This window comes from Calonectris borealis, chromosome 20 (genome assembly GCF_964195595.1).
Source record: "Calonectris borealis chromosome 20, bCalBor7.hap1.2, whole genome shotgun sequence".
NCBI lineage: Eukaryota > Metazoa > Chordata > Aves > Procellariiformes > Procellariidae > Calonectris > Calonectris borealis.
Genome location: NC_134331.1, coordinates 7,069,472 through 7,086,819, shown reverse-complemented (window position 1 = coordinate 7,086,819; position 17,348 = coordinate 7,069,472). Strand labels below are relative to the sequence as shown.

General features: G+C 48.9%; 1 protein-coding gene across 1 annotated transcript; it reads left to right on the top strand.

Annotated features, from left to right (window-relative positions):
- The first annotated feature begins 943 nt into the window (after window positions 1–943).
- WFIKKN2 (WAP, follistatin/kazal, immunoglobulin, kunitz and netrin domain containing 2) lies at window positions 944–2,507 on the top strand. Its single transcript, XM_075170098.1, has one exon. The coding sequence runs from the start codon at window positions 959–961 to the stop codon at window positions 2,399–2,401; it is 1,443 nt and encodes a 480-aa protein (XP_075026199.1). The 5' UTR covers window positions 944–958; the 3' UTR covers window positions 2,402–2,507.
- Window positions 2,508–17,348: the final 14,841 nt, after the last annotated feature.

Here is a 17,348-nt window from a genome sequence, read left to right as displayed (position 1 = left end):
GTTGTAGAGGTTTAACACACGGTGGAAGTGTGCCCCGTCGTGTACATGGCAGCAGCATGCGTGGTCCCTTAAAGTAATCCGTAACAACACAGCAGCTGTGATCACACATATCAAATACCTTTTCTGCAACAGAAGATGAAAATTCTGCTAAAATTAACCGCAATTTAGAGCTAACCGTAGCTGAGATGGGGTGTAATAAATCACTAGAAGAGCGATGCTGCATTTGCAAATAGGACTAAAATAGGACAGAGAAGCCATAATGAGCTGTTTTGGGTTTGTTTTTCTAAATACCATAGAAAAACTATTTTTGGAGCAAGAATTTCCTTACTTTTGAGATATTCTATTATTTCCTCTACAATGTGAACAATTACAAATCCTTGGCAGTTTCACCTCCAAGAGTAGGCTGTTAGTCTCAGGGAATTCAAATAATACTTTACATACTTCTGTGGAAAATAAGAAGGATTACTGCCTACAGCCATATGATAAGACCTTCCATCCGCTTTTGTTTCTCAGGGCTTGTCCTCAGGCATTTCGGAGAGTGCGGAAGGGGGGGGGTGTTGGGTCGGTAGTCAAGCAGTCCATGTGACTCTAGGAAAGACTTATGATGAGGTTAGGGTTTAAGAAATAGAAATACATTTTCCTTCTCTAGAGTCTTCTCCTGAAGCACTTCAGAAGCCCCAGTGTGTTCATACACCTCTCAGGAGATGCTGGAGGGATGTTGCCACTCGTTGCCAGTGGGGACACTGAGTTTTGGACCACGGACATCTGTGGCAAACATGGGTCCCCTGAGCTAACACCTTGAAAGTATCTGGGCTCTCTGCTTGCTGGGTCTCTAAAAAGGACTTTACTCTGTTCCCAGTAACGATCGGGTTGTTTTCTTTCCCCGCAGGAGTGCGAGACCTTTGAGAAGTGCTGCCCCAATGTCTGTGGAACAAGGAGTTGCGTGGCGGCTCGGTATATGGACGTCAAGGGGAAAAAAGGGCCAGTGGGAATGCCCAAAGAGGCAACCTGCGACCGTTTCATGTGCATCCAGCAAGGCTCGGAGTGCGACATCTGGGATGGGCAACCCGTTTGCAAGTGCAAGGACAGGTGTGAGAAGGAGCCGAGCTTCACCTGTGCCTCCGACGGGCTCACCTACTACAACAAGTGCTACATGGATGCAGAAGCTTGCATCAAAGGCATTACACTGAACGTAGTCACCTGTAGGTACCATCTTACCTGGCCGAACACCAGCCCTATCCCACCAGAAACAACAGCTCGCCCCACTACTGCCTATTCCGAGACAACGGTCATTGATATCTTGCCACCTGCTCTAGTGAACAACCCCGTCCATCAGTCCGTCTACGTGGGAGAGACCGTCAGCTTCCTCTGTGATGTTACAGGGAGACCCAAGCCAGAAATCACGTGGGAGAAGCAGGTCGATGGGAAAGACAAAGTCATTATGAAGCCAAATCACGTCAGAGGGAACGTCGTGGTCACCAACATCGCCCAACTGGTCATCTACAACACCCAGCTCCAAGATGCAGGCATCTATACCTGCACCGCCAAAAACAGCGGTGGCCTTCTCAGGGCTGATTTCCCTTTGTCAGTCATCAAAGGAGAACCCACATCCAAAGAAGCTTCCCAAAACAAAACACACTTTCCAACCGATGAGTGCCTGAAGCAACCAGACAGCGAAGACTGTGGGGAAGAGCAGACCAGGTGGTACTACGATGCAAAGAAAAACAACTGCTTTACTTTCATCTATGGGAACTGTAACAGCAACCTCAACCACTTTGAGACCTATGAGAACTGTATGTTAACGTGCATGAACGGCCCAATCAACATTTGCAATCTGCCAGCCCTCCAAGGTCACTGCAAGGCCTACGAGCCCAGATGGGCCTATAACAGCCTGACAAAGCAGTGCCAGTCCTTCATTTACGGCGGGTGTGGAGGCAACGAGAACAACTTTGAGAGCCGGGAGGCTTGCGAAGAGATGTGCCCTTTCCCGAAGAACACGCACTGCAAAGCTTGCAAACCGCGCCAGAAGCTGGTGACAAGCTTCTGCAAAAGCGACTTTGTTATCCTGGGCCGTATAACAGAGCTGACCGAAGACCAAGACTCGGGACATGCCCTGGTGACAGTGGAGGAGATTCTCAAAGATGAAAAAATGGGATTAAAATTCCTGGGGAAGGAACCACTAGAAATCACGCTTTTGAATATGGACTGGAGCTGCCCATGTCCCAACATGACCACAGTGGATGGCCAGCTCATCATCATGGGAGACGTCCACAACGGCATGGCTGTCCTACAGCCAGACAGCTTTGTGGGGACCTCCAGCATCCGGCGCGTGCGGAAACTCCGCGAAGTCATCCACAAGAAAACCTGTGAGCTTTTGAAAGAGTTCTTAGGATTGCATTAACCTCCTTCACACGTGTCAGCCTTCCAGACCCGTGTGTTATGTAGGGCTAACAAGCGCTAGGCTAGTGCACAAACTAAACAAGCTGTTTGAAGATACACGGTAGGAATTATGCAGAACCCTTATTTTAATCCATTAATGATGCTTAGCAACAATGTAGTATGGTCTTTGGCAAGCACGTAAAACAGCAGCAAAAGGCTATTAATCTTGCACTGAAATCAATTCGTCCATATAGGAGTGCCATTTAACTAGATGACTCACTGCAGTAATTATACAATTTTTATGTAGCTTCCATCATAAATGACGGAATTCATAGCATTTGTTTAGCTAATTGGTACACAGCTAAGTAATATATAATGTCAACTTAATCTGTCTCATTTACAGTATGGAAATGTTATGGTAAGTCATTATAAGTAAGTCACACTCTTGTCTCCTCATAGCAGCATTAATGTTTCAAGAGAAAAGCCTGTAAATTATTGTCTATATTTACAATTGTGCACATTTAACCAATCTATGCCTTATGAATTTGCTTCTTTTGATTGAAATTTTCCTAGCAGTTTTCTTAGGATTGTACCTCGTTTTTAAATGGTAACTGCTACCTACTTGCAATCCTTACTTGAGAAAAAAACTCCCTTGATCCTATGCCCAGGACAACAGGTCCCTGCAAAAGCTCAAGGCACAGTCTCACCCCGAAATGACTTTTCTGTCATCGGAACAAGGTCAGCAAACACCCTCATTCCATTGCACTTTCCTATTTTTGTTTTAATCAATATATTGTCTATCACAAAAAGTCCGAGGCAGAAGGACAGCGGTGTGCTGCCAGCTGTCTTGCTTTTGAAAATCCTTTACACCTGAGCATATACAGCAATTTATTGCTTATTTTCATTAGAAATCCTGTTTTTAGAGGTGAGAGAGTAAAGTAAGAGGAGTCAGAACAAAATTCAAAATAGAAAAGTGCAATACACAGTCTACAGATTATATGACACAGACACAAAGCTGCTGAAACCAAAATGCACAGACACCGACACACAGAGTGGACACTCTTTAAAGGCATTTCTCAGTTTGACCCTTTTAGAGCATTCTTTCAAACCACGGAAAACATCTTCTGCCAGGCCACTGTATATACGCGTATGAATAAATACCCTAAGAAAGACAGCACGGGCTGTGGGTATAAGCGCGTGCATACACATAGGATTGATCATTTTAACATTTGTGTGTCCAAAAATGTAACATTTGCCTATGCAAAAATCCTTAAATAAAAAAAAGGCTGATCCTGGAAAAATCCTGCCTCCGCTGAGGACTGTCATTGCAGGGAAGAGGGGCGAGCGCGGCGTGGCGAGCCCTATCACTGCTCGTTGTTCGGTGGGTTCAGCGAGCTACTACGGCGGTGCCCGGGGCTTGCTGCCTTGCACAGAAGGCCAGTTCAAGGCTGGACTGGCGTCAAGACACGTGTGGGCGCAAGGAAGGAGCGCTACTCCGTGGTGCCATCTAACGGGCTTGCTGCGGGGCGGGCGGCAGGACGGTGGCTCCTGTCTGGCGGCGGGCACGCATCTGCTTTTGCAGACGTGCGTTGGGGCTGCGTATGATAAGGGCTGGGGGAAGGAGTTTAAATAGGCAGATGCTGGGCTTCAGCATGAGGTGCAAGCCTCTAAACCCCCCCAAAGCCTGTGCACGGTGGGTATTTTGCAGTTGCGGGGAGGAAAACTAACAGTGAGGGTAAAAACGCTGAATGTGGGGCCAGCTCTGGTTCCCGTGAAGGCTTCCCATGTCCTGCACCGGCAGCCGAGCCATGGGCAGAGACCACAGCATGATGGAGAACTGGGCTCCTCTCCCAGTGGTCTGGGCTTGCGTTATGTCCAAAATGCTCCGGCAACAGGAACGGATCTAAATCGCCAGTTATTTGTATAATTTCAGAAGAAGCTGGGTGGGAGGGAGAGGAGCCTGGATCAGATCTGCTGACCAGGAAAATGCCTGCTTGGTATTTTTGTTGCACCTTTCCTAAGCGTACATCAGATAAACTCCAATTAAAGGTCCATAATGTTTGTGTATGTTCTTGTAAAGACCATTTTCTAGAGCCGGGAGCTGCCAGCCCTGCTGCCCTCCGAAGCCGTTAGCACCTCTGCCGGATCATCCTTGGCTGTGGCAAGTGCCACTGTTTCGATGGCTCATCTGTCATTTTTCAAGCAAGCCGTAGGAAGTGTCTTGTTCTTGCCATACTTTCTAACACAGAGGCATCAGAGGATGATGGTTTAATAAAGACTGGCTTTATATGGCTCTTTTTTTCCAAAAGCTAAAGGATTTTGCAAGTGTGGGAGTGTTGGAGTGACTCGGGAGACGTGCCCGGTTGTTCCAGAAGAGCTGGGATGCAAACGTAGCTGAGAGCAAAAAGCACACGATTCATTGCTTCTCCAGCTAGCTCATTACAGTGCTTAAGCCTGGGGTCTAAAATGCAGTCTTAGCTTTTACTCCCCGTGAAACCCCTGGGAACGAAGCCTGCAAGTGATCTGCTGCGCTGAGTCCCAGGGCTGTGCAAGGCGTAACGTGTCTTCCAGCCCGCTTTGGGCACGCAGTCCTGGTGTGCGAGGGCTTGCTTGCACAGGCGATCCTGGGGGACATTTTGGATCAGTTTTCCAACACGGTGCCGTGCGAGGGGACGCTGAACAGGCCAGCCCAACTCCCAGACATGGTACAGCCACGCTCGTGTAGCTCCTGCCCAAACCTACGGAGCCGGGCTGCTTCCAAGCCCCGCGGTGTCTGCGGGACGGCTCTGTGGTGTCTGCGGGACGGCTCTGTGGTGTCTGCCGGACGGCTCTGTGGTGTCTGCGGGACGGCTCTGTGGTGCCTGCGGGACGGCTCTGTGCTGTGTGTAGGACGTACGGGTGAGCGTCAAACCCAGCTGCCATCCCACACTGGCCCCGCATGGGGACGTGGTCCCGGCTCTGCTATGGATCAGGCTGATCGATTCAGCTCCATGCAGGCGCATCGGCCGGGACCAGCTCGGTGCCAGCAAGCAGACCCACGGTGACAGGTCACCCAGAGAAGACAAATATCAGACGTGACCACCCCTATTGGGAGCCCCCCAGGGGCGCACAGGGCTGTGCTCCACTGCGCAGAAACACGACGGCTGCCCCGAGGCAGGAGGAGCAGTGCCATGGGCATCCCCGAGGCAGGAGGAGCAGTGCCACGGGCATCCCCTCGCAGGCTCGCCAGCCGAAAAACCATCCCTGGCCGTGCTGGGAGCACCGCACCTCCCCGTGGCATGGGACTGACCCTAACCCCGAGCCTCTCCACCTTCTGACCTTGAAGAATTAGCTCTCCACTCAAAGCTAGTATTTTAGTTCAGCCTCTTATTAAACCCTTAAGAAGCCTAAAATTCAAGTCTGACCAGTTAGCCAGCCTGAGGAAAGCCTACGCACAGGGCCAGGCACTAAAGGATGTCATTAAAGCCTTTGCAAGGCTAATAGGTACTTGCATGCGGCTCCTGATCAGAAAATCCCTTTTGTGTTGCTCATACACTCAGTTTTCCATCCTGCTCTCTGGGGTGCATCTTTCAAGGTTGTCGGAAAGCTGGAAGGAAATGCCAGTGTTTAAAGTTTGTATAAAATGTATGAAAGGAGAGAGAGAAAGAGAAAAGCCTGCTTGATTCCTCTCCTTGCACGGCATTGGGCTAGGACACGAGCACCTGTTCGAGGCTCCAGGGAAGAGCTGGAGGAAGGACGCCACCTCCAAAGCCACGTGGCCATGGCCAACGGCCGCTGTCAAAGCTCTCCTCCACGTGCAGACACCAGAGAAGCAGCATCCCCCGCAGACCCCGGTCTGGGAAGCAGCAAGGGAGCAGACCCACGTTAGCTGGGTCTGAGACCTGCAGGAGCTCCCCAGGGCTCAGGGACGGATCTGACGGACACTTCTGGGGAGGCAGGAGGACAGCGCACTGCCCACCAGCACGGCATGCTCACCTCCCAGTCTGGAGTGAAGATGACAAGTGCAAGGCATGAATCTGCAAACCCTGCAGGTAGAGCTCAATGGAAACCATCCAACATATGGATCCAAAAATGAGCCACAGGTTATTGTGCAAACAGTCTGTGCAGCCCAGCTCTGTTAGCAGGGGGACAAAATAGCAGCAAAAAAGTGATGGCATGCAGCTCCTGCACGGGGACCGTTAGAGCACATCCAGATTAGCTATAGGGCCTGATGCATGATACAGCTGGCGGTGCAGAGCACGACGGCCCCCGTGTTAGCACGCACGGAGAGATGGCTGGATGATTACTCAGAGATAGGATCCTGCATCACCGCGATGCCCAGAGCAACTGAGGTCAAAGGAGAGAGGAAACTGAGTGTGTTCTCATTGCAGGGGCTTGAGATGATGTCAGGCAGAAGTTTTTATGGGCAACCAGCTCCAGAACTAGGAGCAAACAGAGATGATGACGCCATTGGAATATGATTCAGACGGCAAAGGTATTTAAGAGCTTAGTTCCCAGTTGTTTCAAAGGGAATTAGGGACCCCTGCGAGAATTACCGCCTGGCCACGGGTCTCGGTTCCTGAGGGAGGTGGCTGTGACGAAGGTCATGCATGGCTTCAGCCAACACCTAATGGCTTCCTGCATTCAGCTGGCACCAAATTAGCACCTTGCACCACGAGACCCACCTCCTCCACCTGAAGCACCTTGTGCCCCAGGTTGCTGTAATTCCTGCAGCCTGCATGTGCTGTGAAATTCTCTGTGTCGATAATTATCGGGCAAAGATCATGGCCAGGGGTATCTACACCGAGGCTGGATGGAGCCAGGTTTCCGAAGGCATGGCTGCGAAAATGTCACCCTGAGCGAGAACTTCGAGTTAGAACCCGTGTTTTTATACCAAATATTTAGTGTTTTCCCCTTTGCCGGCACTGGTTACTGATTGACTACAAGTGACCTCCAACTGCCTTATTGATTTACAGCGGCTGTCAAAGGACAAAAAATGAGCCCCAGGTCCAGGATCCGAGAAATACTCTGAATGGCGGTTGCACAACTGAATAAATGTTCTGCCAGCTCTTTAAATCTTGAAAAAGAGAAACAAAAAAAAGTCAGCTTGAGCTCCTGATCTACAATGCAAACACCAGTGGGATATGAAGATAATGCTGCAGCACTAGCGGACGTATCTATTAGCCAAAAAAGCGGCACAGCCTGTTTAATTCACAGCTATTTACGGCTGGGCAAATGATATGACATTCAGGCCTGAGAGTTTAGAAAGCGAATGGAAAGTCTTTAAAAGGCGGTTTCAGGTTTCAAAGTCAGAAAACTCTCCGATTTCGGTGTTTTCCTCTGTCCACATCCCTATGACCACCTTTCTTCTCAGCCAGCCCTCCGCAGTGCCAGCCTGCGCTGGGTGCTTACCCATCCAACCGCTGAATCGGTTTGGCACGGTTTGGAGGGTCTCCTCCTGCACGTGCTGCAGAAACCTGTGGCCACAGCAGCTCTGACAACAGCAACGAGAGCAAAACCCAACGGACCTGAATGTCCACATTTCAGGATTACGGCCAGTTTGGGGTGGGGACAAGCCTCCTGCAGACTCCACTCTGGGGCATCTTGTACGATCCCCTGGGCATGAGACACTGGTGCTTGCAGGATGGAAAGGGCCATGGGTCTTGTCCTACCTGGCAATTCCTACCCCCTCTCATTTGTCCCAGCGATGGCTAGAAATGCAGGAGGAAAGGAGAAGGCTGGAGAAAAGAGAAAAGAGGAAGAGATTCATCTAGAGGCAGGAGAGGAGCATTTTTTCACCTTAAACTGGCACGACAGCATGGTAGTTGGACTGGATTAACTGGCATTAAAAGGAACTACCCATAAAGGGGTTTGTGCCTTCTCTTCCTCCTTCGCTCCGCTCCTAACACACCCACACCAAGGGGGGCATTGTAACACATGTAAAGGACATGACTTCCTCTACTGCTTGAAATAAATAGAAAAACAACAGTAATAAATCTCCAGGATCGGGTGGTATTCACCCAAGGGTAAAAGTACTCACATAAAAAATTGCTTAACCATTAACTGCAGTGGATAACCTTTGCTTCAGTCTGCGGCAGGACCAGAGGATGGAAGGTGGCAAACATGGGGCTAATTTTAGAAAAGGGTTGCTGGGGGGCTGGGTATGAAAACTCAGCAAGTCTGGTAGGAACTGTAATAGAGGATAAAACTCACAGCTGAAAGATAAATATGATGTAAAGGGAAGAGTCTGTGGACTTCAACAGAGGGAAGTGATGCTCCATAACACTTAACTTTCTTTGAAGCAATCATGAGGACAGAGATGGTCCAGCTCATAGAGTTGACTTGGATCAAGGCCTGAGAGCAACTTCCTCACCCAAGGCTTTTAAAGACATTTAGCTGTCCTGCAGGGAGAGGGAAGGCAGTCTTTTGAGCCAACAACTGGTTGAAACATCAGAAAGAAAGGGTGAGATCGAAAGGTCAGTTTTCACAATGAAGGGAAGTAATCAGCAGCGTCCCAGAGGACCTGTGCGAGGGCCTGGGCTGCTGGATGTAGATGGTCTGGAAGAGGGATGGGAGAGGTGGGTTACAAAGGTTGTTGTTGAGATCAAGTTATTTAGGCTGCAAAAAATGCAAGCTGACTGTGAGGAGCTGTAGAAGGGCATCATAATACCAAGTGACAGGATGATAAAGTAGCAGATGAAATGCAATATTGATTAATATGCATGGGGGAAAAGCGAGTCCTAGCTGTACATTCCTGTGATAACTTCAAACAAGCTGTTCCCATTCAAGACCTGCATGATCTGCACATGGATCTGACCAGGGCGGCCGGTCCAGTCTGCCTCCGGTGTGCAGACAGCCCCCTGAACCTGCACATCGCACCTCTCAAAACAGCAGCAGCCGCTTGACAACTTGCAACACTCCCATTAACAAGCACAAAAGCCTACGGACATCTTAAAAACCCAGCACATCATGCTCAGACTGGGTTGGTTACTGCCTTGCTAAGAAAACGCTACTTGCTATTAGAGACTTGCTCCTAAGATCACCAGATAAATCTCAGCCGCATCCCAGCCCCATAAAGTCAAATCTTGCTAAAATAGGAACCTTACCTCCATCTGTCCCCACAAGCACACCGTGCTGCGGTAGGGACGACGGTCACAGTCACAAACCCTTCCAGCTCTGGAGCCCCGAGTCTCTTTAGAAGGTGTCCCACAATTGCTGCATCTATGGTGCTTGGGGAAGACGCTGGAAATCACAAAGCTCCGTCTGCAAATGACCCCAAGGTTGGCCTCGGCCAAGTCACGCCATCCCTGGACAGAAAGCAAGGTGCAACCAGGATATTATAGAGACAGCTGTGGGGCAGAGGAGGTCTCACTGTCCTCAACAGGACTTACCATATAAACAGAGAGGGTCAGGTTCTCCATCCAGCAGTGTCCAACTTATAATTTAATTACACGAGCCAAACCCAAGCACCGGCACCCAGCCAGTCACACGCACAATTATTGCACCCACCACGGCTCCATCATGGAGGACCCAAGGTCTTCCTCACACGGTCACATCTTCCTATTTTTTGCAATTTTGGGGTGCAAAGAAAAAAAAGCCTCATCCCTCAGCACTGAAATGACGTCAAATGGCTGGAAATTGGGGCGAGAGCGTCCGGCTACTCCCAGCGCCTGACACGAGATGGCGTGTGGCATCACGGTTTGGGGACCTCGCACTTCTTTACATTGCATCTGCCTGGTTTATTTGCTTCTTGTGATGCATTCTCCAGCTGTGGTTAGATTTGCCTTGCCCTAGTTAATCGAACTGTTTCACAGGTACTCGGGTGTATAATTTAGATTTTCTAAGGGGAAAGCAACCCCCTCTGAGCTGGGTGGCTGGTTCTCCTTTGACTGATTTCATCCTTGCCGAGTTAGTAATAGAGCAGGAGAGATTTTAGGTTTATCGGGGAAAAAAAAAAGATATAGTAGGGAGTGTGATAAGGCAATCAAATCCATTTCCAGAGCTGCAGGAAAAAGACACAATGTATAATTTATTTGAGGCTTTTTCTCTCCCTGTTTGCAGATTGCACAGTTTCTAAATATATTGGTCCAGTTATTCAAAATTATTCATGAATCTCTTCAGTGAATAATACTTGACCTGCAGATCATCCGAAAAGTGAATATTGCAATCAAATTCTCCATTTCTGCTGTAATTTATTGTAGCCACCAGATGTATATACTACTCAGGTAATTAACTCAGGATGAAACTCAAATTGTATATTTGATTATAATATTTGCAATTCACAATTTTTACTGTGTTAGCCAGCTCCAAAAGTCATCTAATCAAGAGATGGGCAAAAGTATCTTATCTCTGACATAGCGAAATTGCTACTTTTTTCAGTTGGTTTGGCGTTTCGGTGAAGGAGCAGCCGTTCACGAGCACGCGCGCCCAGGGCTGCAGTGCTGGAGGGGCTCTGTATAGACCCAGCACAGAGTCAGCAGTGAATAACCATAGATCAAAAGGAAAAAGTTAACGGCTTTCTCAGATCTACTTATCTAACAGGTGTGATGATAGGCAGGGCTTACACCAAAATCTCCTCATCTATTGGGTCTCTGATGATGCTTTTCCCCTGAAAATATTGGGAGCAGGGTGGGCTGGGCATTTTTCTCCTCGACTGTCCAGCCCGTGTCTGTGCTCGGGGTGATTTACCATGTTTGTGTTATGGGGCTGCCTGGAAGGGGGCCGAGCTCTGCAAACAGGGATGGAGAGACGCTCTTCACCTGCGGAGAGCTTACAGTCCAAACAGACGGGGAGGGGATGGGGCGAGTGGTCCCTCGGTGCCATGGCCCAGCAGAGCATCCTTGGTCCCGGTCGCCGAGGCTGGAAGGGCTGAACCACCTTTCTGCAATTGTCACTTGTTGGGCTTTCAGTTACAGAAATATCAAAGCGCGCTGGCAACCCAAAGCATTTAGAGATCGTGAGTCACATCTCCCAGTGTCACAAACTTAGCTTTAAAATCTTGTTATTTCTTTTAAATAAATAAATTCTTGGGTGTTTTGATCGTTCTTTTAGCTTGCCTTGAAATGGCAGAGCCTGTCAGCGAGTACAGGTTTACGCTTTCCTTTGCCACCACCAGCATTAAATGCGTACTCTTTTTCTCACTTTTATTTGTGAATGGAGGTTTAAGGTCTCACTTAGTCACAGAATCTCCAAAGCAGGAGCTTTCGGAGATGTATCAGCCATGACAAGACTCCCCGGAGGGTCAGAAGGAGCAGTGTTGCCACCTAAGGACTTTCTGTGAGCTCGAAAAAAGTTTTCTCCAAGATGGGATGCTCTGATGCATTTCACTCGGCTGGTTGCCTGCTCGCTATAGGTGTGCTGGGAGGGAACCCGGTTTTGGAGATGGTCTTTTTGGCTTGGCTTTTGTTTTCCTGCAAAATTATTAGCCCTTGTGGCTCAGCAATGTGTGCCAGCCAGAAATCCTGCCCCGCAGCCACCAGCTGCCTCATAAACACTGTCACCCAGCCCCTCCGTCGTGGGAATATATTCATCCCGAGATGCACCGCTATACCTGTTACTTATCGATTCAATTTTTCATGTTTAGCTATAGAAGTTTTTCAGCAGACAAAAATTGAAGGAGGATTTGCTGCTCCTACCCTGGCAGGAAGATTTACACATGAGCAAATGATTTGTAACAAATACAGCGTAAGATAGATGGAGCTGCTTCTCTTGTTCACAAATTATTCACAGACTATGGGCTTGAAGAGGAAGAAATTTTCTCCTTGCTTTGTAAAATACACACACATGCATTTTTTTATTATTATTTATGACTTCTTTCACTGTAAAAAACACTCCTGAGAGCATCTTTTGCAGAATAATTGCAGCTCACAGGTCGTTTAGTTGGTAATCTGGAGAGAGGAGAGGTTTGGGGTTGGTGGTTTTTTTTCCATTCTCCTTTTTTTAGTAATTGCCTTGACCAGTGAGACTTTTGTCACGGGTTTGAGCCTCTGGGCATTACAAGGTCATAAAATTTAAGTTCCTGGCCTCCACTTTTCTCACCAGTCTGCTCAAGGGAGCGTATCGCAGAAACAGCTCCTGGATTTTGCTGGGCGAGCACAGCTCCTTAAATCAAGCTCCAGGGCAAACGCTCGGACCGACCATTTGAGCTTGCGTTTCTGCAAGCACTCCCAAGCGTGATGAAAAAAGCGCTGTTTCTAGAAACGTTTCTGGCAAGAAGGAGGTTTCTAGAGCCTCAGGTGCCACCACAGGAGGAAGCGGTGGGAGATGGACACGTAAATAGAAACAGGGACCCCCAACACCCTGAAGGCCTCAGAAAGCTATTTCTAGGTAGGACCTTTGGAGTTTTGCTTATATTCCATATTTCCCATATAAGGGATTAGGTTTTTTTCTGGATAAAGCTTTCTTTTCTGTACTTCCATAGCTAGAATTGAAATGCAACTCCATGTACTTGGCAGTGCTGTGAGTGGGGGCAGCTCCTCCCTCCAGCTGTGCTACGTTCATGTGTAATTCGCAGTTTTCCTTCTTGGCCGGCCAGGTGGGTGAAGCGGCTCCAAGCCTCCTTCTTGTGGTGGCTGCATCCTGCAGGAGTCAGGCAGCCCTGTGAAACGGGCATTGCTACAGTCTGCCTTACAAAATCTAACAGTTCATTAAAAAAAAAGATAAATATTATGGTTTTGCCTTGAAGATCCAGACACCCCTAGGTGCTGACTAGGTCACCATTCAAATCCCTGTCTTCATGGCTCGTGTGTTCCAGATGTCAGCATGTGTCTCTACGTTACGTATCGATTTGTGCAAATCGTGTAACATATGTAAAACTCATTGGCCTGTGAGCTGAGCAAATACACAATTGGTCTGCGAATCCGTTATTGGTAGGAGCAGATGGGTTGCTTGCTTAAATAAATGCATTTGCAAACTCCTCTAGGTCTGCTTTCAAAAACACCGGTTTGTTTATATAACGTGGGGCAGCCAGGCTCCTACACTCTCTGCTCACCAAACCTTCCCTGGCCTGGAGTTCAGGTGCTTTCATTTTCGCATAAAGAAAATCTGAACATGAATACGTTTTTTGCAAACATGACTAAAAAAAAAAAAATCTCTTTTGATTTGTAACGTGCGAGTAAAGCCTTGTTTATGTTCATGAACTGTTAATTGGAAGCATCCATAATACGGCGGTCTGAGGCAAAGTAAAATAGGCACAAAATAAAAATATCTACAATAACCTGGTCTTGCAAATGCTGAGTAACTTTATGCTCTGGAGCAGAAGTGCCTTGTACAAAATAATTTTACTCATTCCTTCTGGAGCTGCACATAGGGGATGGCTGGAGTTAGCAAGAGCAAGGGAGGGAAATAAAAAGCTCCATTTTCCTTTATTCTGCTGTCGCATCCTCAGCTGACCAAAACAGTCCATGGGCTGGGGAAAAGCACACTTGTTTGCTTTGTGGCTGCTTGGGCGGGTGTTGCTCCTTCACCTGGGGGAGCCCATTTCCACCCAGCACAATCCTGGCTCGACACGGCCAGCTCTCGCACAACCGTACAGCCTGCAACCTGCCACCGCTCCCCAGACGCTCTGGAGACCTTGTGCTGGAGAGGAGGAGGAGGAGGAGGAGGAGGAGGAGGAGGAGGAGGAGGAGGAGGAGGAGGCGAGGATGCTCACGTGGCTCACCAGCTGCCTGCGCAAAATCAGGCTGCTGGTTTCAGCCCCGTTCCCCCAGCACAATCGCTGGGAGCACAGGCACGGCGGGCTCTCAATGGCCACCTTTGTTGGCAGCCACAGGCAGGAGCGCGCTGGCTGCTGACGTGGCACCCGGCTGTGTCACCTTGCCCTGTCCCCTGCTCCAGGCGCACTGGGAGGCTGGGTGGAGGGGAGAGCCCTTCAGCCACACGCAGGGGCTCAGACCACCTCCTTCCTAATGTTTTTGTTCGCTTTTATGTCTTGCAATAAAAAAGAAAACCAAACAAAGAAAAGAGCCCAGCAGAGGAGGGAGGAGGTGGAGGCAGTTCCCCTTCGATAGGTCCTTCCTCTTCCTTCAGTTCCTTATTTCCCCCCTGCCAGTTTCTTCCCTTACCTGTTGAAACGTGGTTACCACGACACGATGATGGAAAAGCTGCAATTGTAATGTGTGAAGCTGTTACAACTTTAAATAATTGCTTCAGAACAAAAACAACCCAGAGGAAGAAAGCGTTCTCCCCCCCGCTGCTCTGCCACCCGCAGCACCCAGCGCCGCCGACCGCCCCGCTCGCCGTGCCGGCGCTTCTCGGCAGACACGCTCCCACCCCTGCAAAAGTCAATGTTTACATTTGTCACATATATTTTTAGTGCATCCTAGAGCCAGCCATGCCTCAACCCAGGCTCGTGGGCCAATTGCCGTGTTGAAAGGCTCCTCCCAGCAAATGTTACTTCATTTCTGGAAGGACCAAGGAAAGAAGAATCCCCAAGTGAATCCTGGCAGGAGCTGGCTGCAGGGTCCCCGTTTCACCAGTCCTTCAGGTTCCTCCAGTTCACGACGACCGTGCGCATAGCGAAGGCATTTGCTCTGCAAGTGGCCTCCCAGTACCTGACCTCTGTAAAGACAAACAATTCTTACAGCAGCAAAGCGCCCGGCACAGACCCCTCACCCTGGGCTGACTGCACCGCAGAGGGACCATCAGGATAAAGCCGTTGGGTTTAGGTGGGCTTTTGGGGTCTGGTTCTAAGAGGACTTCAAAGGGTTACAAGTAATAGTGACCAATTTCCGATTTTCCTTCTTTTTGTCTCGACTGGCTTGTCCCCGTACTGCTAGGACGCCGTTGAGTGTAGCACATGGATTAACACCTTCGCTGTGGGCACCGCACAGCCCGGGCCATCTCCAGCAAAAAGGATTTGTGCCCCTGCCTACGTTAAGCGACAGTTGCTGCCGTTTAGTCCCACTCGACATCAGCTCCCTTGAAAACATCCCCATAAAGCAGCTGTTCCCAGTTTAAGCACATCCTGATCACGTGGAGGATATTGAATGGATGGAAAGTAAATAATAGGTTCTCTTCTCCCGTGACGTGGGAAGGATGGTGCGTTTCACAGAAGAATAAGGCCAACCTTCGTGGTGCCAACGTCCACGGTTCACCTCGCCCTCAGCTCCGCAGGGGGTGGCTGGCGGCTCCTCCATCTCTCCTCTGACCTGTCCCCACCTCGAGGACAGGGACAGCAACACCACACAGGGCTTTTCTACGGATAAAAGTCTCTTGATGACTGGGAGGTGCTTTACAGCAGCGGTATTGTACCCCAGGGTGACCCAGAGCTCCCAAGCGAGAAGGAAACCTCACAGCACCTCTGCAAGGCACAGAAGTGGGGTTATACCTCGGGCTGATGGGGAACGGAGGCCCAGAGAAATCGGAACCGCTGCTGGAAGCCAGGAGCAGGCGAGCACGGTGAGCAGGTCATATCCTTTCATTCCCAGCTCTCCACGCCATGATTTATCAAGTGGTTGTGGAAAAAACCAACCAAGTAAAGAAAGAACGAACTGGCTAGAGATTACACAGCCTGGGATCCCCTTTGCCTTTCAGCCCGCCCAGATAAATGTCATTATGGGAAAGGCTGAAGATCGGATACAGCCCTCAAGTTCAGGAGCTCTAATGGGGAGTGAAAGAAAAGGCTCTGGAGGAAGATAACTGCAGCAGTTATATGACTAATCCCAACATCTACGGATATTTTCCCCTCTGCCTGTAAGAGTTATGTGATCCTAAACATCCCTAAGGAAAACAATCCCTTCTGGCTAGCAGATGACTAACTGCTTGCAAATAATAGAGATATCTTTTTATATATGACAAAAGACCAAAATATCCAAGATGACAGTGCCCCACAGAAGTGACTCAAAGCCGGGCACTCGAGCACAGCTAGCTCTTTCCAAAAAGCAACTGGGAACCGGACAACGCGAGACCTGGATGCAGCAGTCCCAGCCAGAATGAGCCTTTTGTTCAAGCAAATGCAAATGTCAGGAGAGGGAACGGGCCAGTTGCCACCCTGCAGCAATGGCCCCGGCGGCAGGGTCAGGCTGGACGGCCTCAGATCTCTCCAGAAAGTAGGCAAAGTCAAAACCCTAGCTCTAAACATTCTGACTTTTGGAGAGTCATCTCAAAGTCAGTCTCACAGATAATCCCCATCTCCGCTTACATATTGCTGTTTTCTAATTTCGTCAGACAGACATTTAAGTATGTGAAGTCCATTTGTGCAGGCATCAAAAAGCCAAACTCATTGGAGCTCTCAGACCAAAATGTATTTTAAAATGCATTATTAGCAGCATATTACCCACAGCACATATGTAGAGAGGAAAAGTTTCAGTGATTGTTAAAGGCAAAAATCTGTCCTGCATCGTTCAGGTTTCCCTCCCCACAGTTACCTCTGCTGTAGGTGAACAGGATCATCCTCCTCCTCCTCCATCCTCCTTTTCTGAGCCTCGGTGGACATGGTGGTAGAGCCGAGTGAGCAGGGCTCTTTCAACAGCAGCAGCAGAGGCCACGAAATCAGCCTGGGAAAGGCTTCGGGATGCTGCAGAGAAGGAAAGAGATAAAGTATATGATATTACTACAGCAGGGTTGTTTACTAGATTTAAGAATCCCATGTTGCCATTGATAATTAACTATAGATCAGCAGAGGAACATCGTTCTCTACCATAATTACGTGTATTTTTAGATAAATATGTTCCACAAATGTTTTGTAAAGGAAGATTCTTTGCCTAAAGCATCTACTTCTTCTCAAGCCTCCAGTGGCACAGCATAAACCACGTTACTAATAACAATTGTTCCTGCATTTGTTTCTTGAACACAAAATGCACAGTTTATTTGGGAGTGTCTCTATACTTTTCTACTTCTGTCCTTCTTATTCAACCCCGTAGACTAAACGAGGCAACTGTGAGTCCGGAGAGGGACACAGCCCGGCCCTGAAGAGATTACAGTCCCCGTCAGATAATACACTGCAAATTATACATGGCGAGGCACAGACCTCAGACAAGCAGAATGGGGGG

Excerpts from the sequence above, each read along its gene's own strand:
- WFIKKN2 (XM_075170098.1), top strand. The coding sequence starts at position 959 with ATGGACGTCAAGGGGAAAAAAGGGCCAGTGGGAATGCCCAAAGAGGCA.